At 48.3% G+C, this 23,974-nt stretch overlaps 3 protein-coding genes across 9 annotated transcripts in view; 1 reads left to right on the top strand and 2 right to left on the bottom strand.

Moving 5' to 3' along the window:
- The window catches only part of ACIN1 (apoptotic chromatin condensation inducer 1), a 32,434-nt gene extending 23,285 nt beyond the window's left edge, over positions 1-9,149 (bottom strand). For 5 of the 7 annotated variants that reach the window (XM_087423620.1, XM_087423626.1, XM_087423624.1 and 2 more), the window contains exons 1-4: positions 8,823-9,149; positions 7,332-7,397; positions 4,692-4,803; positions 4,153-4,272 (exon numbers count right to left, since the gene is read on the bottom strand). In XM_087423620.1, coding sequence (XP_087279746.1) covers positions 4,153-4,272; positions 4,692-4,803; positions 7,332-7,397; positions 8,823-9,134 — 610 coding nt within the window. In that variant the 5' untranslated portion in view covers positions 9,135-9,149. The remainder of the gene's footprint in view (positions 1-4,152; positions 4,273-4,691; positions 4,804-7,331; positions 7,398-8,822) is intronic. The other 2 variants (XM_087423633.1, XM_004421236.3) reach the window with 1 other exon arrangement.
- C3H14orf119 (chromosome 3 C14orf119 homolog) lies at positions 9,038-12,059 on the top strand. Its single transcript, XM_087423674.1, has 2 exons — positions 9,038-9,470; positions 10,876-12,059. The coding sequence occupies exon 2, from the start codon at positions 10,877-10,879 to the stop codon at positions 11,303-11,305; it is 429 nt and encodes a 142-aa protein (XP_087279800.1). The 5' UTR covers positions 9,038-9,470; position 10,876; the 3' UTR covers positions 11,306-12,059.
- Positions 12,005-16,975, bottom strand: CIROP (ciliated left-right organizer metallopeptidase). The gene is given in 14 exon segments (XM_087423685.1): positions 12,005-12,428; positions 12,962-13,141; positions 13,321-13,550; positions 13,764-14,036; positions 14,142-14,238; positions 14,324-14,393; positions 14,578-14,752; positions 14,828-14,973; positions 15,120-15,204; positions 15,397-15,589; positions 15,704-15,945; positions 16,256-16,307; positions 16,399-16,492; positions 16,614-16,975. Coding segments are annotated over 14 exon segments (2,343 nt in total). The 5' UTR covers positions 16,912-16,975; the 3' UTR covers positions 12,005-12,220.
- Between the last annotated feature and the right edge of the window lie 6,999 nt (positions 16,976-23,974).

Here is a 23,974-nt window from a genome sequence, read left to right as displayed (position 1 = left end):
AATCTCGTTCTAGCTCCTTGTAAGGAGCTGATGTGATGCAGACAAGGTTCTGGGAAAAGTGACATCTATTATGAGCACATGGCCAATGAGTGTCTGAAAGCCAGATGTTAATACGTGTAGAAACTGAGCACCTTTAACAAAGAGTAGAGGTAACACGTTAACAAATGTATTTCAGGAGTTGAAAAGCAAGTCAGGATGAATGTAAGATTTCTAAGATTCCGAAGCCAGAAGCCTTCAGGAGAAAGGAAAAGGTGGCTGCTAGACAGTGTAGAGTGTATTAAAGTGAACAATGTTTAAGGGCCATATAGGAAAATAGTTTCTTCATCCTAGAAAATAAATCTCTAGGCAGAGTTTGCAGGACCCAAATAAGGTAGCTGGAGATCACAGCAAAGCCTGTGGCCAAAAGGTAGCCTTGAATATGAATAAGAAGCAGGAATTAAGAGAATGGAGACCTGGCAATGATGCCCAACCTAAATGTGACTCATGTTAGCTGTATAAGTAACTCATCCAGCATTTCTCGAGAATCTCAGCATCCAGATTTAACGTGAGAAAAAGGAATGAGGGCTACATGCCAAAGATCCTGGCTAAGATCCCACGGGGCTATACCTTTCTTAAAGAATCTGTATTCTGAATATCCATTTTTAAATGTTGTTGTATTTTTCCTCCTAAATTTCCTAGATTGAGCTCTTTTTGAAAAAATTAACTGAAGGCAACAAGGACTTTTGTATACTCAGTCATGGTTTAGAAGGGAATCCAGACAACTTCTGAGTATGGAGGGTGGATACTGACTCCCAACACTTTAGAAAAATCTGAAGAAAATGGTGGAGAGATAAGAAGTCGAGGAGAAGAATCCCACGGAGGACTTTATAAACCAATTCTTCCTTCCTGTTTGGGATTTTGTCTATAGAACATAAATGGGAGGTTGCTGGAATATAAGCCAAGGATCTTGATTAAAAATAATACTGAAAAACTATTCCTTCAGTTAGTCATTCATAAATTGAGTTGATCAACAGAACTACCAGGGGACTTAAAAAATGTAGAGTTCCAGGACTCACATTCTCTGAGATTCTTGGGGTCAGGCCCAGGAATCCACATTCTTAAAAACAGTAATGCTAAAAAAAAAAAAAAAAAAAAAATCCTCAGGTGCTACTACTGATTGGCAAAATATGTTACTAGGAACCTTCCTTTAATCAAAATCTTATTAAAGAGAGAACCCCAAAACATCCAAAGCCACAAATAAGCTGGCATCCCAATAGTTTACTGGCTTATGGTGGACTAAGACGACACACCTGAAAGAATCTAATTTCTGGGTAAACTCCAGGTATTACCACTGATCTAACTAAGCACTGCCACAACTCCAAACTACCACTCCATTTAGGACCTTGACCAAATTCTGTACCACATCTATAACGAAATTCATATTCTAGCCAAGATCAGATGTAGGAAAGTTTATGACAGAGAGTACACTGAAGAGCACATATGGCAATTATCAGCTTACTCTACAATTTACTACATTCTTCTAATTTATTTTTCACCCCTCTCTTTCCTTTTCTTTTACCTGTTATTTTCCCTCCATCAATTATAGCCATAGGCAGAGTCCTGCTGATGGCATAAAGCACTGAAGAGACTGGCTACGCTCACTCTAAACCTTTATTTGCTTTTGAAACTTTATTTCTATTTCAGGATCCATTCCTCAGTTTCATTTCAAGTTACATTTAGAACTGAGAGAGGCTTCCTTTTCTAAGAAAGAGTTCTTTTTTTTTTTTTTTTTTTTTTCAAGATTTTATTTATTTTATTTTTTCCCCCCAAAGCCCCAGTGGATAGTTGTATGTCGTAGCTGCACATCCTTCTAGTTGCTGTATGTGGGACTCGGCCCCAGGATGAACGGAGAAGTGGTGCCTCGATGCGCACCCGGGATCCGAACCCGGGCCACCAGCATCGCAGCGCGCGCACTTAACCACCAAGCCACAGGGCCGGCCTCTAAGAAAGAGTTCTTTATCAAATCATGTTCCTATCAATAATTTTCAATGGTTCCCCCATCACCTTTAGAATAAAAAAGCTCATATTCATTGGCTTGATATTCAAAGCCTTCCGCAATATTATCCCCATCTACCTTTTTAATTGTTTCTCTGACTCTTCTTGAATATGAAAGAATACTTGATGCTGGCTAGATTCGTTTACTACTTCTCCTTTAAAAATATCACCTTTGGGCCGGCTCCGTGGCTTAGCGGTTAAGTGCGCGCGCTCTGATGCTGGCGGCCCGGGTTCGGATCCCGGGAGCGCCCCGAGGCACCACTTCTCCATCCAACGCGAGGCCGAGTCCCACGTACAGCAACTAGAAGGATGTGAACCTATGACATACAACTATCTACTGGGGCTTTGGGGGGAAAAAACTGAATAAATAAAAAAAAATCTTTAAAAAAAATAAAAAATAAAAAATAAAAAAAAAATAAAAATAAAAATATCACCTTGACTCCTAGCTCTATGCCTTTGTACCTTCCAAAAAACCCTCGTCTCCTCTGTGCCAATTCAAATCCTACCTATTTGTAAGGCTCAGTTCAAGTCCTATACCTTCATGAGGCTCTTTCTAATCACTCCAGTGCTCAGAGAGCTTTTACTCTTCTGAATTCCTTTGGTACATGTGTCTGTACTATTTATATGTCACCTAAAAACATACTATCTTCTATTGTTAGTTTTACGTACAATTGTCTTCTTTCTAATAGATTTTACAATGTGCTAATTCCCCATGTATTCTAGCATGGAGATATGTATATAGAAGGAATTCAATAAATACTTTTTTTTTTTTTTTGGTGAGGAAGATCAGCCCTGAGCTAACATCCACGCCAATTCTCCTCTTTTTGCTGAGGAAGGCTAGCCCTGGGCTAACATCTGTGCCCATCTTCCTCCACTTTATATGGGATGCCACCACAGCATGGCCTGACAAGCGGGGCATCGGTGCGCGCCCAGGATCCGAACCCGGGCCGCCAGCAGCGAAGCATGCACACTTAACTGCTACACCCCGGGGCCGGCCCCAATAAATATTTTTTGACTGATTTTTATTTGAGAAGAAACACTAACAACTCATTTATAAAAGAGTTTTCCCCTTCCTCCTGGCTTTTTATAATCAGGGAAAAAAAGAGTGCTAAGGGCAAAATCCATCAATTGAGGGTCTGCTACTTTTATATTTGAGGAGAAAAGAGATCTTTAAATAAAACTTGTTTCTCTCCCACCATTAAATATCTCCTAAAAATCTATCTTCAGGAAGGAATTCTGTATTAATCAGAAGAGCTAGCAATTTTCATACATTCTAAAAATACAAAGTATGGAGTGATCACCTTCCCCATGACCACTAACATTAATAATGATTCAAAATACTTGTTAATGTACACATTGGTTTAATATAGCTACCTACCATCCACATGCCTTATATACATGTTCTCCTAAAAGTATACTGTCTTAGGTAGTTCTTAGAAGACAAAGGCTGCATTTACAGACTTTTTCTTGAGATATTATGCAAAACTGGGTGCTTAATATTTTTTATAACATGAAAAAATTAATCTTGCCTGAACCAACTCCACACACTGGGTTAGAGCTTCCTGTAATATGCTCACATAATACTCCACGCACTGCCTCGCATAGCACATAGCACACCTGTAATCAATTATGTGATAATCTGCTTAACGTCCATCTCCTCACTAGATTGTATGTTTCATTAGGGCAGAAACTTGTCTTTTTCTCTACTACACTCCTCGTGCCTAGCACATGCCTAGCATACAACAGGCACTCAATAAAAATTTGTTGAATTAATAAACTGCAGCAGATGCCCACTTGGAAGGATGATTGGATGTGCCACACGTAATATATACAATTGGTAAAGCGATGAAAAAGAGTTGAGACTGTTGCTAAATTCAGAGGGAGAAGAGGTTAAAGAAGTACAGATGAGAAGAAAAATCATACTGCCTTAAAAAACATTCAGAGGTTAACACAACATAGAGGTGAAAGCAGACTTCAAAAGGACATAATTTCCACGAAAAACAGATGTCAAATATCATTGTCACAGAATTTCCCTGGGACTTTAATGGAGGCTTACTACCTCCCCCCACCAACTACGCAGGATTGACAAAACAGCGCAGTGGGGAGGGAGATACGTACTGGGCGAATGTCTGCTGAGCTCCAGCTCTGGTCTCTCCAGGCTGCTCTGAAAGTCAGGAGGCAGCAGGGAAGCCACTCCCTCAGGATGGATCATCTCGTCCTCCGACTCAGCTGAAGCTTCTGCAAAGCACAGATTGGGTCGGGGCAGGGAGGGAGTGAAGGGCTCAGCATGTGGGAACATGTAGAGGAGTGAAGGAGGTCAGGCAAAGTCACAGATACAGAGTATATACTAAAAAGAGCATTGTACATAGAGAAAAACTCCCTAGGATTAAGCTCTACCTCATCTCAAGGGTAGCTTAATTTACTTATAACTCTTCCTGTTGGCAGGAATCCTCTTCTAACGAGATAGTCCAATTAAGTGTCTTCTTCCCTGACAAAAGGGAAATAGTAACTTACTCGGTTCCATAAACTACCAAAGCAAATAAGTAGCAATCTCAGCCTGACTTATTCCTGAAACTGCCTAGTTAAACAGGCCCATCTACACAGTGACAGGAATAAGAATGAAGAACTCCTTGTAAGAAGAGAAAGTCTGGGGTTACCTTCAAGTTCTGCAGCTTCTCGAGCTTCACGTTCCAGACGCTGCCTAAGTAGCTCCTGCTGCTTTTCCAGATACTGCTTTATGAAACTGTTCTGGCTCATTTCCTCGCCAATCTGTGCAGAGGACATGGGAAAAGAAAGACTAAGAAAGCAAACCAGGAAAATACAAGGGAGAAAATTCCATGGAGCAAAGGTCTACCCTTTATATTTGGACCTAAGAAAGATAATCAAAACGTTGGTAGGCCCTTTTCTAAGCTACTCCTATACTGAGGATCAAAATAAATAGTGCTATGATTCATAAAAGATGGCAAAGAGAGAGACTGCACATAATTTTTTACTTTAAATAATCAGTTCCCAACCAAAGAGTGATGCACTAATAACTTAAAAAGAAATCAAAATTCCTATAAAGTTATGCCTTTTTATCTAAATTTTCAGATAATCTAAAATATTATCTTGGGCCGGCCCCATGGCTTAGCGGTTAAGTGCATGCGCTCTGCTACTGGCGGCCCCAGTTCGGATTCCGGGCACGCACCAACGCACCGCTTCTGCAGCCATGCTGAGGCCGCGTCCCACATACAGCAACTAGAAGGATGTGCAACTATGACATACAAATATCTACTGGGGCTTTGGGGAAGAAAAAAAAAAAAAGGAGGAGGATTGGCAATAGATGTTAGCTCAGAGCCGGTCTTCCTCAGCAAAAAGAGGAGGATTAGCACGGTTGTTAGCTCAGGGCTGATCTCCCTCACCAAAAAAAAAAAAAAAAAAAAATTATCTAAAGATAATCTAAATTTTCCTTTAGTTAAATCTTTTAGTAATATCAAAAAATGAAAGGAAACATACTAGTTCATCTTTTGTTGATAGAAAAGATCAATCTTCAACTATCCAGGAAACATTCTGTCAAACATCTCCAAAACTCAAGTTCAGTACTTAAAAGCATGAAAGCAAGAAAACAAGAAAAGGGATGTCCATTCAGCATTTAGAGAGAGTTCTAATTCCATTTTCTTTGGATGAGAAGAAATCCTTGGTAACAATATTTAAAATCCAGGAGCTTAATCCCTTTTCCCATTTTTGTCTGAAACAGACTCTCATGTCACTTTTTCCCCTTCAGCTTTCTCTTACAAGTCTTCCCCCTGAGAACCTTCTTGCTTAGCAAGTCCTATCAGAGCTTCAGAAAAAGAAAAAAAATCTGAATAAATACTTTCTATGTTATGAGTCATCTTTCCTAAGCATGGTAAATGTTTATTTTCACCTAAAGTAGAGATGAGTCTCTTGGTACTCAATGGACATTGATGAAGTGTGGGCTGCTTGTATTAGAGAATATATGTATTTGTTGCAAAAATCCTATGTTAATAAAAGCAAAGCTTCAAAGACTAAAATGCAATGGACAAAAGGAATATAACCATAAACTGTTTAACTTTTGCAGTTTCTTATGCTTGTTAAAGTATTTCACTAAACCTCTGTAAACTGGCTAGATTATGACACTTACAGCTTAATGAGGTGATAACAAGGGAGTAGGAAGGCCCTCTTGCCACAGTATCTTGGGACTTCATCTAGGACTAGAGATGCACACCATTGCACACACAAAGATCTGGACTTTTCCTTTAAGTGCATGACACACTATAATGAGGGGATTTTAAAAGCTGAAAAGAATCTGAAGAGATCACGCAATCTAAGAATTTTAATTTTTTTAAACCGTGGAATGACTTCTTCTAAAAAAAATCTTGCACAAACTCAATATACAAAGCAGATAAAAGTAGATCCAATCTAGTTTAAGAGGAGAGTGTGAACTCCTGCTCACTTGAGAAGGCATCTTCCCTAGGAAGCCCCCAAAAGCAGCTCCACAAAACCCTGACAGAGCAGTTACAAAACTACAGATGTAGTCCAACCTTTTCTCATATTACTTACAGGGAAACTGAGGAAACCAAGGCCTCCAAAGGTTAAGTTTCTTGCCCTAAGTAACAGAGCAATTAATGATATTTAGGAGTAACAGCATAGTTAGTATTAACACTAGTAATGATAGATATTTCCAAAGGATTGAATTCTTGGAAAATCTATGTCAACACAAGAGTTCCTGATCAGCAATTATTTTCCTATACTGCTCTACTGATTGTCTACTTCATATCTTCATTCAAAGACATCAACTACTTTTCCAGAATCAATGGCAAATAAATGACTTCAGATTCCTGTACTACACTTAACTGGAGCCACATCTTTCTGCACACACCATTTCAAGTATCAGAAATTAACTAAAAGCTCCTCTGATTCTGTTCTTGAATTCCTTATTAGAATTAAACTGTCCTGGGGGCTGGCCCTGTGGCATAGTGGTTAAGTTTGTGCGCTCTGCTTTGGGGGCCCAGGGTTTGTAGGTTCGGATCCCAGGTGCAGACCTACACACCACTCATCAAGCCATGCTGTCAGGGTCCCACATGCAAAACAGAGGAAGATTGGCACAGATGTTAGCACAGGGCCAATCTCCCTCACCAAAAAAATAAAATAATTCAACTGTCCTGGCATGAGAACATCTCCAACCCAGGGAATTGAGGAAAATATTGGTGAGGAATTAAGCATCAAACATACAACATCATGTCCTTCCACGTGTCTGTGCACAGAGCCCACCCTATCTAATGAACCTTCTTTCTTACCTGGGAATTTGGCTGGAATGCAGCATGGGGTGTTGAGTGTTTCTGTAAATTTTCTAGCATTAGAGCCTGGTATAGAAAAGGGCAAAAGTCAGAAACAAAGGAAAAAAACCCCACCCCTCCCCCAATCTCTTCATTAAATGCAATGACTAACCATACACACTTAAACTGTACTCCTTTTCCAGGGATCTAAAAGCCCTTTACTAGTACTGTTCTCATTCATCTTCAGAAGACCCTTAAAGGTAGCCATGGTTACTGCTCCCAAGTGTACAGATATAAAATGCAGGCACATAGAGAAAATCAGTGACCTGACTATGTAATAAAATCAGTGACAGTGACAGAACCAGTACTACAATCCCTATTATCTTCTGCCCTTCTGACTAGTGCCCCCTTCTCAATCTGGCCATGCAGGTAAAATCACTTCAAATAGTCAAATCAGCTTCAAATACATGAAACCAACATGGGGCTGCTGATTCTGGCCTGACTGAATTACTTGGTCAGTTACCCAAGACTAGATCTACCTGAGTGAACGCCTATCGTTTCCAACGGAGTGGCACCTAGATTTATCAAATTTATGAAAATTTCAAAGATGAGGCTACAGAACAAAATGACCACAGACTCTATAAACTGTGGTCTGACCCAAACCTCACACACACAAGAAACCATCAGCTTCTGTATAGGCAACGGTCTGCCAACTTAACCCTTGAGCTAACCCAGCCCTAATCTTAACTATGCACCACGTATCCTAATTAACCCTAATTAAAACCAAGATACCATCATCTTCCCTCCGTCTACACCAAACCTATAGAGACACACAAATCCACCCGCCTACCTCAAGATAATCCCACCCTAATCTACTCAAACCGATTCAAACCCCCCAACGTATATCAACCTGCCTCACCTCTCTCACCAATATTCACCAAACTCTTATCCACCCAAATTGCTTCTGGACGCCCTATAAATTATACACCCCTCTAACCAAGTCCCTTCACATCAAGGCTTCTCTTCATCTCACCTCCTAATCTAACCAAGCATTTTCCCCAACCCCAATCCTATGCTTCCGGATACCAACACCAACCCCATCAACCCCTCAGCCCAACCATACCCCTAACTCCGACCCAACCCAACTCGCCCCTCTCAGGCCAGCAACGCCGGTGGTTGTAGTGGGATTTAACTCCTTCTGCAGCGCATGCGCCGAAACCACAGACACAAACAAGGAGCGGGTGGGGGAAGGAGGAAGGAGCTTAAGACACTCCGGGAGAGTAGCGCGCACCCTCCCATTTTGGGCTCGCGCCGCTGCCGTTAAGGCGGGAACCGGCGCTATCTCTATTCCAGCGCGAGCCTCCTCAACCACCGTGCGCGCGGATCCGGAGGCTCGCGCTGGCGGCCTGAGCAAGCTCGCGCTGAGCCCGGACACTGCGCCTGCGCCGCGGCAGAGACTCGTCTCTACCGGGTCCGCTCCCCTCCGACACCCCAGCAACGCCGTCTCCTCACCCCTTTGAGCCGCTTGACCAGGGCACTCTTTTGCCCGCTCTTGGCTAGGCCTCGCTGCTCCAGGGCGGCCTTCAGGTCGGTCACCCGCAGCGCCTGAAGAGGCTTCCCGTCCAGAGTCACCTCCTCCAGCTCCGCCATCTTGCGTGAGGTACTCGGGTCCGTCCCGACGGCTTCGGGCATCTTCGGTAATTTCCGCCAACGCCCTTCGAACGTACTGAGCTGACCCCGCCCACTGCCATAGTCAACCCGTCGATTACCACTCAAAACTCCCCGGGTTCCTCCGGAACTGCTCGGGTGTTTCCGTCTCCACATCGGCACCAATCGGTTCTTTCCATCCTCCCAGCCGCTCCCCCTCCCTCGCCTTGCTTTCAGAGCTCGGTTATCTTCGTCTCACCGAGACTTTGAATCGAATCTATTCGGAAACCCTCGACTCTGGCATAACCATAATCGGAGTTATTCGGCTATCTCCGGACCTAAAGCTGAGGCGCTAAGGCGCTTGGGTGTTTGGGGCTGGCCCGGGGCCGGAAGTGCGTGGGCTGCTCGGCTGGCCCTGCTTAGAGTTGTCAGGAAACATGGAAGCGGCGGCGATAGTTGGAGTCTAAGCACTGTTGTGACGGTGTGCGGGTGCCCTGTGAGAGGAAAGGGGAGGTAAGCGGGGTAGAAGTCCGTCCCTGGGCCGGGTCAGCCTCGGTGTTTCCGGGTTACTCTAGTAAGGCAATCCTCCTGCTGCCCTGCGGAAACAGCTGCCACCTCCCATGCTCTGAATCCCCGCCACTCCCATCTAAGGCTGCTCTTTGCGACCTCCGAATGCCAGGCTCCGTGGCCTCTAAAGGGACAAGTGGCAGCGCCGTGTCTTTGGACCTAGATTGTAAACTAGTTCGTAATCATTGAACTTGAGTTTGCGTGGAAGCCATGTCGCAAGACTCGGGAAAAGTTCTCCCTTTCCCCCGAATAAGAGAATCAAGTTCCTTCAGGAGGAATTGCTTTTTGTAGGGCCACTGTGAAAAAGGCAACCTCCCTGGACTGTTTTGGTACTGAACTGATGTTAATTGCTGGAGGTTCCTTTCTTTGTCGCTACAAATAGTCCAACTTGCAGCAGAAGAAACACAAACAGTAAAATAGCCATAGACAGTAGTTTCAGGTTTTCATTGTTAAAAATTCAAGTTGTGGGACTCGAAAACTATTCAGGTTGGCTGACGGCCCAATTGCATTAGTGATGCAAATCAATGTCAGAGCATCGATAGGTATCATAGTAAACATTAAGGAAAATTGTTCAAAGATATGAATTAGTCATACATCTACAGCAGTATAACACTTGTTAGTCCCTAAGCCACCGAACCAACTAGACTGTTTTTTCAGTCTTGAATCAACACGTGGCTTCTGCTGTTTTTCTTACTGTGTTATCTTATTTTGGGCAAGGCACCCTCACTTACTCTGCTCTTTAATTTTTCCTGCTGCTTTACAGGAAATAATAGGGAAGTAATGGATGTTATGAAGTTCTTGGCGTATTTCAGAGGCTCTTTGCGCATTGCAGAGAAGGCTCTTTCATCATATATGAGGTTTTTTCTTTTTTCCCCCCACTGTTGATAGCTCTGGAATGATTAGCATCTAGGCCCTGACCAGCTGTGTGTACTAGATTTAAACATGTGTACCTTTGTTCATTTTAGGGAAGAGGTGATGGACCAACATTAATCACGGTTTTTTTCTTTACTCAACCTGGAACATAGAAGTGGGCGGGAAAGAATAAGCAAGAAATGTGTTGGTTATTTTTAGATTCTTTATAAGAATGATGGAGGGAAGCAGTGGTTGGGGCGGGTTTGAAAAAGAGAGAGGAAGGTTGGCATATATGAAATAAAGTTATTCTTGGGTGACTTCTCTAAGGTAGTTGGATAATAGTCTAAAGAAGGACCCTGCTGCTTTCCTGTAAGTCAAATTGGTGAAAAGTAATTTTCTCTGTAAATGCTGATTGAGTGTGATAAGATTCTTTGTTGTTGGGAAGTTGTATTTTGGTTGCTCTATTTAGAGAGTACATAACAGTGCTTTTATGTTTCAGGATGTCACTGGAATCATCCTCCTCTTCGATGCCGCTATCCTTTCCTTCTCCCTTGCCCTCGGTACCAGACGGTATTACTAACTCTTCCCCTCCGCCAATGTCTTACATCACTTCCCAGGAGATGAAGTGTATTCTTCACTGGTTTGCCAGTTGGTCAGGCCCCCAGCGTGAACGTTTCCTACAGGACCTGGTAGCTAAGGCAGTGCCAGGAAAACTACAGCCACTGCTGGAAGGTCTGGAGCAGCTTAGTGTGTCTGGAGCAAACCGACCACCTTGTATCTTTGAGTGCCAGCTGCGTCTTTGGGATCAGTGGTTTCGAGGTTGGGCTGAGCAGGAGCGCAATGAATTTGTCAGGCAGCTGGAGGTCAGTGAGCCAGACTTCGTGGCAAAGTTTTACCAAGCAGTGGCTGCTACAGCTGGTAAAGACTGATAGGCATTAAAATCAAAGAAGATAACCATAGCTGGCGGAGCGGAGGCCACAGCTTTACAGTGAGAACTTCAAATGTGTCACTTAAAGGTCTGGGGATGGTATCCCGATCAGCTGACTGAACTCACTGACCAGTACCAGGCCTGGTTATTTCAATGTTAACAGCATATCAACTGGACTTCTAGTGTAAATGTTTTTCATCTAAGCAAATCGAGATCAGCAGTCTGCCTCCTAGCTTGCTTCTTTCCAAGCGATGTCAAACCCTCAAGAATTTAATGGCTTCTTTTGTAATTGTAACCAAAAGGAACCTACACATGATAACTCAAGCCTACTGCTGAACCCATGGGGGTGTAAAGGAAAACCCTCCTCCTCCAGAAACAGGAGAGAAGAGTAATAAAAAGCTGTGTTTTTATAGTTTAGCTGGATTCAGATTGCTGGTTTCACCACCCTTACCAGATTCTGACTTAATTATGTGACATTCAAACCACTAGCTTTCCTAGTGATGATTCAGTAAAATTATGGAAAAATCAGGAGAGGGAGATAATTGGTTACTCCACACTTTCTCCATACTGATGTTTGTTTGAATCCAAATAGCAACGACTTTTTTCTAAAGCATATACAATGTCTTTGGAGCTGGTAGCAGATGTTCCTATTCTGTAAGTTTGCTCTACAACAACATGAAAACAAGTGACACTCTTTACAGGTTAAAGGGTTTATTTTTTGTATCAAAATAAAGAATGAATCTTCAAAACCATAAGTCTCTACCTCTTTTTCATTGCAAGGCTAGTATAAAGTGGATATCCAGAGAAGGGCACTCTGTGAAAAGTAGAACTTAAGTGTAGACAATAGATCAACTTTCCATCCACTTGTCCCCCAAGCAGTAATCTCTACCCTACCCCCGTCACGCTCTGGGTAACATCACACCTCCCTTATTCCTCCAACTGGGCCCCTTGTGCCTTGGAGCTCTGGTGAATGGTAAGGGGCAGATGGTCCCACCTGAAGAGTAGCTCGTTTCTGATAGGCCACTGTTCCCAGTGCACCCACCAGGATAAGCAGCATTAGGCAGAGTCCCATGGACAGACCTAGATGGGTCATGGAGGGATTATGGTCCGAGGTAACCAGAAACCTAGGAACATAGAGATAATATTGGGCCTGGAATAATGCCCAGGCTTAGGAGGTAAAGGGCTTTACCTTTACTATAATACACAGAACTCATGACACCCTGCTGCATTCCAACAGCTAAACAGGAAATTAATAAGAGGGAATATAGAATCTGAAAGTAGGAATAAGACCAAGATGCAAGTCTTCCAGCAACTTAAGTTGTTGGAAGGAGACCTAACTTGGCAGTGAGGGAAGTGGCTTAAGGGAAGAGTTAGACTGTGGTGTTGAGGTCACTGGACATGATGCCTGGGTAGTCCTTAAGAAAGGAAGGGGGCTAGGATCCCTATGGCCTAGCCATGGGGGAACTCCATTATTGTGGGAGGGAGAGGTGGCCCAGAGTGATAGGCTTGAGGTGGTCTTGTTAGTCAGGGATCCTCGTTTTCTGAAATAATAACCCTGTCTAGGACAGTATACATATGGGTGAGTGCTTAATAAATGTAATTTCAAACATCTAGACTCCAGGAATTTGGAAGAAGTCTACCTGGAATATTATCTTACTTGCTGTATTCTGTGGTAAAGCTGGCTCCTCCATAATATACTTCTAGAGGCTGCTTCTGGAGAGTCAGGGTCAGGGTCCTGTGCAGCATACCAACCGAAGGCCCTTGGCAGCCAGGAGACTTCCACATATGCACAGTGAACACCAGGCTAGTGGTAATCGAGGGGCCGTGGAAGTAGCACCTAAGAGGACATTTGGATCTCTTAGTGGAGGGATAGTCCCAGAAGAGTCTACCTCATGAGACAGGCGCAGGCTTAGGTGTGGGATGAACACAAGTCTTCCGAGGACAGTTATGAAGTAAAGAACTTAAGCGTTCTCCCTGGCCCGTTGCATAAATCCTCAGCCTGCCCCATCCCTTTACCTGCCAGTGCCTCCTCTGCTCACCAGAGCCTTTAGGACTGCTTCAGTCAACTCGTCTCGCTCTTCCTTCCCCAGGGAGTGGGCTGGGGGCCCAGCTGATCCTAAAGCCAGCTGGAATACCAGGTCTTGGGTTGAAGGACTCAAAGGTGGGGAAGTAGCAGCATTGGTACCTTCATTAGTCTGACACAGCCGACCCCGAGGACAGAAGAGAAGACCGTGGTACCCAGGTATCTGCAAGGAAACACGGAGCAGGGTATAGTTATAGCCTCAATTGCTTGCTCAAGCCCTCCTAAAGAAACTGTACAATCTAGATCAGAGTCATGGACTCAGTGGGTACTTGGTAAAAAAAATGAGCGTTGAAACAGGGTGGATAGTACCACCGTACGAGCATTTCCACACTTCTCCTTGCCTGCATGGCATGGCTGTTTCACATGTGACACCCACCTGAATAGCCTTTCCTGGAAAGCAGGAGGCCCAGGGTGATCCCTCCACCTGCACTTTGTATGCTCCCCTCTCTGTGCATTGATGTAAGTAGCAGCGGCCAGTGAGCTCTGCTTCCTTTAGGTGTGGGATCTGAGAGGGATGCCTGATCTGGTCCCCTGGGAGCAATTGTGAAGTGAGGTTGGCAAGGAAGCAACGACTCTGGGAATGGTAGATCTCCCCGTGGGGATTCTCTGCCCCAGGTGGGACTCCATTTTCCTTCTTCCAGCATTCACTCTGAAGGGCAGGGCAGAAGGCAGAAGAGTGTTTGTCCAGATGCCGTAGAAGTTGACTCCTCTCCAGGCCCACTCAGTTTCATGCTCTGTTCTCCAGTCTACTCACCCCGTTGGCCAAGGGCTTGAACATGCGGCAGCCTTCCAGCGTGGGGTCTGAGGAGCAGCTTCCCTTGTCCAGGTGCAGGTAGTGGCAGCCCGGCCCACTGTGTGGAAGGGATGTGTGTGTGTGTGGTGTGACACGAGGATCACCGACAGCTGGACAGCCCCTCAACCACTCAGTGCACACACCTGCCAGTACAGAAGAAGTCTGAGGAGCCGGTCCCACAGGTGCTCACCAGGCCAAATTCCAGGCCAGATCCTGCTTGAGAGATAGGAAAAGAGAGAAAGAGCCCTCAGAACAAATGGAGCCCCAACCTCAGCGTCAGCTATGCTTACAGCTTCAGTTACACCTGAGCAGCAGACAATCCTCTCCAACCTCTCTCACTTCCCCCAAGCTGACCTGGGTCCTGAGGGCCCCTCTGCAGTTCCCCCTGATTTCTCACCCTGGCCCCACAACAGCTCCTCGGCAGCGCTGTGGTTGACTTGGTACCAGCCTGAGTCTTCGAAGGCAGCCAGGGTGATTGGGTCGAGTCGAGTGCGCTGGGCACCATCGAAGGTGGCAGTCATCACAGAGCCCTGGAGCAGCCGGGCCTCCCAGTGTGAAGACAACAGGCCCTGCTGGAGGAGGTGGCTGGCTGCCACCCGCTACTCCCTCCTCCTTCCACCCCCCCCCCGAGGTGTTCTCATTCTCACCTCTTCTTCCAAGGGGACGCCCAGTGAGACCCCTAGTACTCCCAAGTGTTTGGCCAGGCTGTGGCTAACAGTTGGAGTGGTGAGAAGCAGCTGTCCCCACTCGTCTCGCCTTGTCACTTGTTGCCTTGTAGAACAGTTCTCTCTGACTGACTCCAGCAAGGAGAGAAGGCAATACGAGGAGAGGAAAACTTAGGAAGGGTGAGGTAGAATCGGAAGGAAGGAGTTCATGAGACAGTAGTGATCCCCTCTGGTTGACCTGGTAGGAAGACCTCTCCCTCATTCTGTCCTTTACCGCTGGGTCCTGAGGGGCAATCCCGCCACTTCTTGAAGAGCTGTCCAGAGAAACCCAGGGCATGGAGCAATTCATGTAGCGTAGCCTAAGGGCAAATGGCGCAGTGAGGGGGACTGGATTTGCAGCGGGACTGACCAGCCCCTCTGCCCAATCAGCTCTTCTTAGAGCTCAAGGCACCTTCTATTCCATCCTAGGTTTTTCCACTTCATGGGAAGCTGGGTGACCTGCCCCCCTGCCCAACCTGTTTGCTTCTTCCCATTCATCATGCAGCAGTCACCATGACGATGTCACTGTGGCTGAGGCTGGGGCTGGTGAGATGCTGGGCACAGTAGACAACGGTACCAGCAAGGGGCCTGTCTTCTGAGTCCAGCTGGCAGCAGGCAGCATAGGCTATGATAGAGGGCTGAGGATGGGCCAGGACAAGGTGGGGGCGGAAAGGAGGGAAGAGAGGTAACACGGAAGAAATCTTCCTGAAAGAAGAGGCCCAGGGAACTCAGCAGGGGTGGGACCGAGGGATGGCTTGGGGGGTTTTTAGCCCTGACCCAAACTTCATCAGCATGCCTCAAGTTACCCCAAATAAGCACAATTTAATAAAAACTGCTTTTTTGCTCCCTACCCCTTCCCGTGATATTTAAGGTCAAGAGAGGCAGAGCAGGGCAAAGGGATCCCATTTGAACCTCACCTCTCGGTGGCACTTGGAAGTGTGGGCAACCCGCACATACAGGAGGAAATCAGTGTTTGGGACCCCAGGCCCATCTGGTTGGACCAGTTGTGGGGGACCCTGCTCTGGCCACAAGGCATAACCATGGAGATGGGCATCAGGGATCTGGCGGGGAGTGAAATGTAGCATCTAGCTTAGCAGACGGGCTGGGAGATAGGGCAAAAGGACACTGGGTACGAGGAGTGAGGGCAGAGAGTCTCTATCTTTAATCTGCCTTAGTCTCATCTAGGCAGCTGGCTGGAATAAGGGGTCCTCCCCCAACCCAAGTCTCTGATTTAATAAATTGCCAGGGGGAGAGGGGGTTTAGGAATCTGCTTTATCAGGAAGCACGTTAAGTAACTCAGATGCTGGTGGTCGTGGAGAGGTCTAGGCAGCCTCCCCAAGAGGATCCCCAAATCTGAGTAGTTTCTCTCACCTTCGCCCCTAGGCAACTCTCTCCTTTGTACCCGGGGTTCAAGAGGCTGCACCTGCCAAGAACGAATATCTGTGGGTGAGCTGGAGACATTTCTGGGGACCCCTGAAGAGGGACTGTACACATTCCCAATGACATGAACTCACCTGCGGTAGTTTGGGGTATCTGGGTCTCCCCAGACAGCGTGGCAGTACTGTGCAGGGTCTCGACTCAGAAGCAGAGGGCCTCGCACTGGAGGGACTTAACGAGACCAGAAGTCAGTTTCACCTCAACGTCTTAGAGTTCCCGTTCCCCTTCTGTGGTGTCTTCCTCCCTGGCCCTCTGCTCCTCAGCCCTCCCTAACTCCTGTTCCCCCACTCACCTGCTAGGACACCCTGGAGGCGCTGAGCAGCCTCTCTCACTGCGGCCAGGGCTCGGGATCGCCCTCTCATCCCGTCTCCCTCAGGATCCCAAGCTCCATCTGATACAGGATCTCCTATATAGCAGATTTGGATTCGGAGGGGTTGAGGATCCAGGGAGCCAGGGAGGGTGAGGGAGGAAGAGCGGAAGTTTGGGGGAAGTTGGGAGAAAGAGGGCCTGAGAAGGCTGACAGACTTCTGTGTCTCATCATGTAGACATCTGCTCGTGGCAGCCCCCAGGAGCAGCAGCAGCAGCAACATTTTCCTTCCAGGGTCTCTCCAGAGCCTGCCCTGGATCCTTCTTCGGCTCCCTTCACCTTGCCTTCTTACTTCTGCCTTTCCTCCTTACCACCTCTCTCTATATCCCTCCAACACTCGTGCTTTTGTTTTCAAGATTTGAGTGTTGTTGACTAAATCTACAGTTCCTGCCAGGAGGTCGGATGTGAACCACAAGGGCCAAAGCTTTCTCCCTGGGGGGCAGAGATGGGGAGCTGGGGGAGGGGCAGTATTATTCCCGAGGCCTCAACTGACCTTCCCCAAGAGGAGCCTGCCCTGTCCACGGAGGAACTCTCCTAACCCTCTTCCATCTCTCATCTTCACCCCCATGCTGTTGTGAGTGGACAACCTTGGAACCTTCCCAGAACTAAAATATTGGTGTTCACATAATGGTGTGTGTGTGGGGGGCATTCCTTACTTTATAGGTGCCTGGAGGTGAGCAAACAGGGCTTCTGCACTTCACTAGCCTCGTATCGGCGCTGGGTGGACTCTGAACTGCCAGAGGCATCTCCAGCATCTGGGTTGGGCACTTCTTAGGTGCGCAACAAACACTTGTTGGTTGACTGACACTTCTGTGAGAGGCTGTTGTGTTAGCTCTGTGAGGCTTCACAGAAGCCACTTACAGCCTTGCTGTGGAAGGAAAGCAAACTCTTAAAATGGACACTAATAGAAGATGCTCAAAGACGTTCTCACTGAACTCTTGGAACTCCCTTTGTCTTCTTTGCTCACGCCGTGCTTTCGCATCCTGTTTCCCTGCCTGGAAACCCCTCCTTCCCTGCCGGCCTCTCGCTAACTCCTACCTTCCCTGTGATTACTCTGGGAAGCCTTTTTTAACACCTCCTGCCCACATTCCACACCTGCCTGTGCGGAGGGGCCTCTCCCGCTCCTAACACAACACTTATCGTCCTCTATTGTAGTTGTTGGCTTAGTGGCTCTCCCTCCACATCCTGAACTCCTCCAGGGTGAGCTGCTTCCTGGCTGGCTGTGTCCACAGCACTAGGCACAGCCCAGCAGGCCAGTTTGGGGATGAAGGGAGAGAACCCAACCCCATCACTGAACTTTGGAAGAGGCAGGTCAGGGGTGAAGTGACGTAAGGGGGCGATAAAGCCAATTAGTGACAGACAAGGACTAGAGCCTAGAGACGGGCTGCTGACTTCCTAGGAGGGTGGATTTTATACTTTTACCTTCCAGAGCTGTGGCTGGAACTACTGATTACAAGGAAGACATCCAAATTGGGGCCAAACCAACCCTGCTGCTTTCTATCTATGTCACTTTGGCCAAGTGCCTCAGTTTTCCCATTTGCAAAATGGAGATGATTGTACTTACCTGACAGGGTTGTTATGAGGAGCAAGTGAATATCTGTGAAGTGCCAGGAACAGTGTGGTTCATGGTACATACTAGGTAGAGAGGACACATTCTACAGACACTTGAACTCAGTGGAGAGCTAGTCTGTTCTTATCAACATGTGCACAAATCTTCAGGGGACTCTTGTTCTTTTTCTAAGACAAACCCAGTCATTTTCTCCACGCGTCGGCAGCCTTTTTTCCTCCTGGCTTGGCCCGCCCACTGTGGGAACAAAACGTCCTGGTCAGGATTCGTGTGATGGATTCCAGTCTGTCTCTCTCCAGGTTTTCTGGCCGGTGCCTGCAGCCGCTCCTGATGCTTTGCTGCCCCCTTGTGGCCATACTGAGCTAGGGCGAGCCCCTGCTGGGGGAGGGGCTCATTCTAATTTCACACATGCGCGCGGAACTTCGTACCTTGTGTTTCTCGTATGCCAATACCTCTCTCCCGCCTTTGCCTAGCAAATTCTACCTCATCTTTCAAGATCCAGCTGAGGGGTTATCTGCCTGCTGAGACTTTTCTTTACTTAAGTTTGCGCGCTTAAGTTTGCATATCCTCTGTTCTCTAGCAGCGTTTCTTTCACATCTTTGAAGTAGCATTTATTATACTCTCCTGACTTTTGTTTTTGTGCTGGTTTCCCTGCTAGACTGTGGGCAGGGGCTGAGCCTGGGGCTGAGTCGGTGAGTATTTTCATCTCTGCCTCTTTATGTTTTTGTTTTCGGTGAGAAGATTGGCCCTGAGCTAATATCTGTGCCATTCCTCCTCTATTTGTATATGGGCCGCCATCACAGCATGGCTTGATGAGTGGTGTGTTATGTGATCCGAACCCGTGATCGGGCGGAACCTGTGAACCCTGGAGCGCGCAAACTTAACCACTGTGCCACTGGGCTGGCCCCCATCTCTGCCTCTTTAAAGAGGTATGAAGTAGGTACCAGGGACGATGGAGGTAGAAGATGAAAGTGAGGAAAAAGAAGGGACTTAGGGAGAGAGGGTGAGACTAGCAGTCATTTTATTGGCACTTCCTTTGTGCCCAGACATTGTGCCCAGCGCTTTAGACTCATGTGATCCTTTTGGCAACCTTAGGAGGTAGGTATTATTATTGTCCCAATTCTACAACCGAGGCACAGCAAAACCAGGCAGCGTGGGCAGGTGGTAGATGTGGGATTTGAACTCATGTAGTTAGGCTCCGGGGCTTTAACCCACCACACAGTGGTGCTTCTCAAGTGCACTGCATGGAGGAACAAGAAAGTTGTGATGAGAGGAACATGGTGGGAAAGATGAGGGGAGGATGAAGGCGACAAGAGAGGATGGGGTTAGAGAGGAGAATGGAGGTTAGAGAGGATGGGGGTGGAAGTGAGAAAGGGCCTGGAGGCAGGACGTGAGATAGGGATAAGGAGAGAGGAGGCTGTGAGGAAGGGGTGGAGATGAACGAGAGGGTGTGGGACGTGGGATGTGGAGAGAGGACGAGGCTGACCAGAGCAGTCCTCCTAGGTGGTGTCATCATCTGTGTGGGCACTCCATCCAGCCTGATGACTTCTCAGTTCCTTCCCCTCTCATCTCGAACATTCTTCTCCATTCCACCTTAGCAAGCCACTCCCAGGGTCATACGGGAGCCTTATCATCACCAGAAACTGCAGCACCTATGAAATAACTGAATCAAACATCCCGCTCTCTGATATGATCTCCTTTCCTTATGGTTTGTTTGCTCAAGTCGCCTCGCTGCAGCTGTTCTGCGAGTTCATTGAAGAACCACTGGCCCTTCTTGTCTTTTCATCTCTCCTTACCGGCCTGAGGTTCCAGGCTCACCACTAAACCCCTCCTTTGCAAGTGCCTTCAACTCCCCTTCCCAGTCTATCCTGCCCATCCCACCTCCCTGGGGAAGCCTCAAGCCCAGATGAACCCAACATTTGTCTCCTTTACACTTGCTCCCGAGCAGCTAGGGGCCTGCTGAAGGAAATCACCCGGGAGGACAGACTGTTGTCACTCTGAACTGTCATCATCGACTTCAAATGGGCACCCCAAGTCAAAAATCTGAGCAATCAGCTCTTGCACTCGCAGCAACCAAGATTTTACTGAGAGACCCTCAAGCCGCCTCCTCAGAGCCTCCTGCCCAGTCACTGCAGTCACTTCTTCCACGGTGAAGGGAGAAGCCAGCCTCACCCACTACCAACCTGTCTGCGTGTGAAGGGAGAAGCCAGCCTCACCCACTACCAACCTGTCTGCGTTTGTGTCTGTGTCGGCTGCCCTCCCTCCCTCCCTCTCTCCCTCTCTCTCTTTCTCTCTCTCTCTCATTAGGAGAGGACACGTCCTCCTTTGGAAAGTGTTCTTCCCACTGATGCTCTAGATCCCATCGGGCAAGATCTGGCCTCAGCCCCTCTCTGACCTGAGCTCTGCCCCTTGGTCTAGTCTGCCCCGCACCCCAGCCTCTGTCAGTGACCAGGAAGGACCTGCCTGGGGCCTTTGCAAACACTTCTCTCTCTGCTGGGAACCTCCGCTTTTTGACAGACTGACTCCGACTCACCTTTTAGATCTGCTTATATGTTCCTTCCTCAAAGAAGCCCTTCCTGACCCTCACACTTGAATCAGGTGCCCTTGTTACTCTCTGTTGGTCACCCCTGTCCTTTTGCCACACAGCACTGCCCAAAATTTAGAATTATGTATTTGTCTGTGGTATTACGTTTGTCTGTCCCCCGCGTGAATCAGTAAGCCCCGCAAGGGTAGGGACTGTCCTCCTCCTTTATCCTGTAGCTCCCATAACGAGCAAAGTGTCTGGCCTGGAGTAGGTATTATTAAGTATTTTTTTTTAGCAAATGAATGAATGAATGAGTGTGGTGAGAAGGCAGGAGGGAGGGGAGGGAGGAGGAAGGGTGAGGACGGGAGATGGAAGGCGAGGAGAATGGATGGTTAGTGAGGGGAGAGGATGGTAATGAGCACAGTGTGCAAACGTGAGGTGAGGGATGGAGGGGAGAAGCGGTGAGGGGAGGATCGGGCAGCAGGGGTCTTTGCGCTGGGCCTGAGTAAGGCTTCCAGACCCGAGTGGGCTTCCCAGGAGCGCTGTCTCCTGGCCACGCCAGCCAGCGAGGTTTGAAGGCAGAGCCGGTGGGCGGGGCTAGACTTTATCTTGGGGCGCAGCCCTAACCTCAGATGGTGACAGAGCTCAGCCAGCAGGGGTTTTGCAAACCGTCCCGATTGCAGCAGGATGGCTGTCTCACTCGGGATGGCGGGTGGGGCCTGGGCTTATCTCCCGAGGACAGTCCTGACCTCAGATAGTGACAAGGCGGGCGCTCGCGGGCGTTTTGCAAACCGTCCCGATTGCAGCAGGGTTGGATGGCCTGGCCAGGGGTGACAGTGCTAGCACTGTCCTGGGGGACCACAGGGGTTTGGAGAATTTGGGGCGTCGGGGTGAAGCTTGGCTCGTGGGGCTTGTGGGATTCATTCTATGTACGGCTCGCCTCTACCTACCTCAGATCTCTGTTTCTAAGAGGAGGGAGGCTGCACTCTGCCGGCGGGTCCCTCCCTGCTAGGAAGCCTTCCTTTTCCCAAGTCCCAGGACCCTTCCGCTGCTCCCTAAAGTCAGAATGAATGGCCAGTTGCAGCCTTTTCCTCTGAAAATACCCACAGGGTAGCCTCGGGGATTTCTCATGCACCATGAAAGCTTATCTGAGGCCAGGCCAGGTTGGACCATTCCCACTTTGGAGTAGCCCAGGCTGAGTCCTGAGAGGAGAGGTCTGTCTGCTGGGAGCTAGCAAGGGTGCCGGGAAGTGACTGGCCTGTTGAGGAGGAGGTACAGGGCCCTTAGCCAGCCCTGGCTATTGTTGCTTCAGCATCTCCTATGCAGCCCCCTCCACCCCATAGTCCCCTCATTGGCTTGGGGCAGGGTAGGGGATGGAGGTGAAGAGGCCCCTTTCCACCCCCACAACCCCAACCGGGATCTTGCAACACTGGGATGGGGGCCCTGGGGGCCCAAGAGTGTGGCAATCATTGGGGGCGGGGGGGAGGTGTGCACGGAGTGGGGGACCGGCTTTCACAAGCGGCCACCGTGCCGACTGACCTTGGCAAACTCACCTTGGGCGGCTTCCTCCCTTCCGTGGTGTCTCCAAACAGCCTTCCTTCTTGTCTGCTTCCCTGGGGCCCAAGATCCTGTCTCTCAGCTCAGGACTCTTGTGCTGGTCCCCAGTTTTGCTCATGAAGGAAAAGTGGGCCCGAGCTGTGGATTCTAGAACACTAGGAATGCATGTGTGCTGTTTGGACCTTGACTTGCTGGTTTTCCAAAGTGATGGTGTCCCCAGGCCTGGCGCCTTTCCCCAGGCAGGGGTGGGGCTACTTCCCTGCGTGGGGCTCCTTCCCTCTGCCATCTCCTCTCCCTGCAGTGCAGCGCACTGGGAGGAGGGGTTGTGGTGGGAAGACTGCTCTCCCTCCCACCCCAGCTTCCTAGGGCCCGGCCCCCGACAGAGGGAATGAGAAGAGTCCTTTGCCACTGTTCTGGAGGAGGGAGGTGTTTGTCATGCTTATTCTTCTCCTCCTCCTCTCCATCCAGACAGCCTCATCTGGCTTCCTTTCTTTTTGTTGATCCCCCAGACTCCTTAGGGCTCTGCATTGCTCCCCCCTCGGCTCACCCTTGCCCCCAGTTTGGCACATCTGCCGCCTCCTCGAAATTTTGTAGGTTTCAACCTCCTCAGAGAGGACTTCCTTGACATCCCCAGCTAAAATACCCTCCCTTCCTGCTTGTTTATTCGGTTTCCCTGATGGGTGGATTCAAGTGGGGTAACTGGTGACTTTAATGAAGGTGCTTTATAGAGTTGGGAAGGAACAGGATTAAGGGAAAGTGGCAGGGAGTGGTGAAGTGGGGCAGGTGGCCATCACCATCCCGGGCCTTAAGGGCAGGAATCCCGTGAGAGGAGAGTACCTGTCCTGTCCAGGACGGGTTGGGGGATAAGCACCCAGCTTCACTCCCCTACTGCCTTCCCCTGGAACACGGCAGGATGACCAATGGTAGAGGGGATCTGGAGGGGCAGAGGAAGACCCCAGTGTGCTTGCTTGTTGCCTTTTTCTTCCTACCCCTTCAGCTAAGAGCTGGGTTTGTCTCGGTCACCACAGTGTTCTCAGCACCTCGCAAGGGCCTGGCGGAAGCAAGATGCTCAACAGATACTTGTTGAATATGTTGCTTTGGCCCAAACCACTTAAGGTCGGGTTAAAAGCCTCATCCAGAAAATGTGACCTCTGGCTACCTGTCGCCTCCCTGGGATGTGATCTGCCACAGAGGATAGGGGTGTGCTCGCCACCCTGCGTCATGGGGGACCAAGCATGCTCTTCTGGAACAGTGGGGCCGTGGCTCTTCTCCAGACCTGGAGCTGGGCACCTGCCCGAGGAGCCTGCGGGGAGGTGGGGGCTGGCAGGAGACACAGTTCAGAGCTGTGGGAAAGAAGCTTGAAAATAAGTCAAGGGGCAGTGGTCTTGAGCTGAGAGGAGGAAATCCGGAGGTTGAGTCACTTACCATGTTCTGTACAAACCCCCCTTATGCAACCCATCCCCTGGGCTGAAAGGAAGGTGTGGGATTCTCCCAGGCATCCACAGACTGGCACCTCCCCCTTCCAAACTCTGGCAGCCCAGGCAGGTGAGGGAATAAACCATCTAGTGAGGTTCAGATCTGTCTGCCCAAACCAGACCTGGGGCAGGGGGATCCAGGGCACAGATGTAGGAGAGATGA

The sequence above is a fragment of the Ceratotherium simum genome, chromosome 3 (assembly GCF_057802395.1).
Source record: "Ceratotherium simum simum isolate JZ-2026a chromosome 3, ASM5780239v1, whole genome shotgun sequence".
Classification (NCBI taxonomy): Eukaryota; Metazoa; Chordata; class Mammalia; order Perissodactyla; family Rhinocerotidae; genus Ceratotherium; species Ceratotherium simum.
Note: the sequence above shows the minus strand (reverse complement) of the source record. Positions and strands in the feature narration are given on the sequence as shown.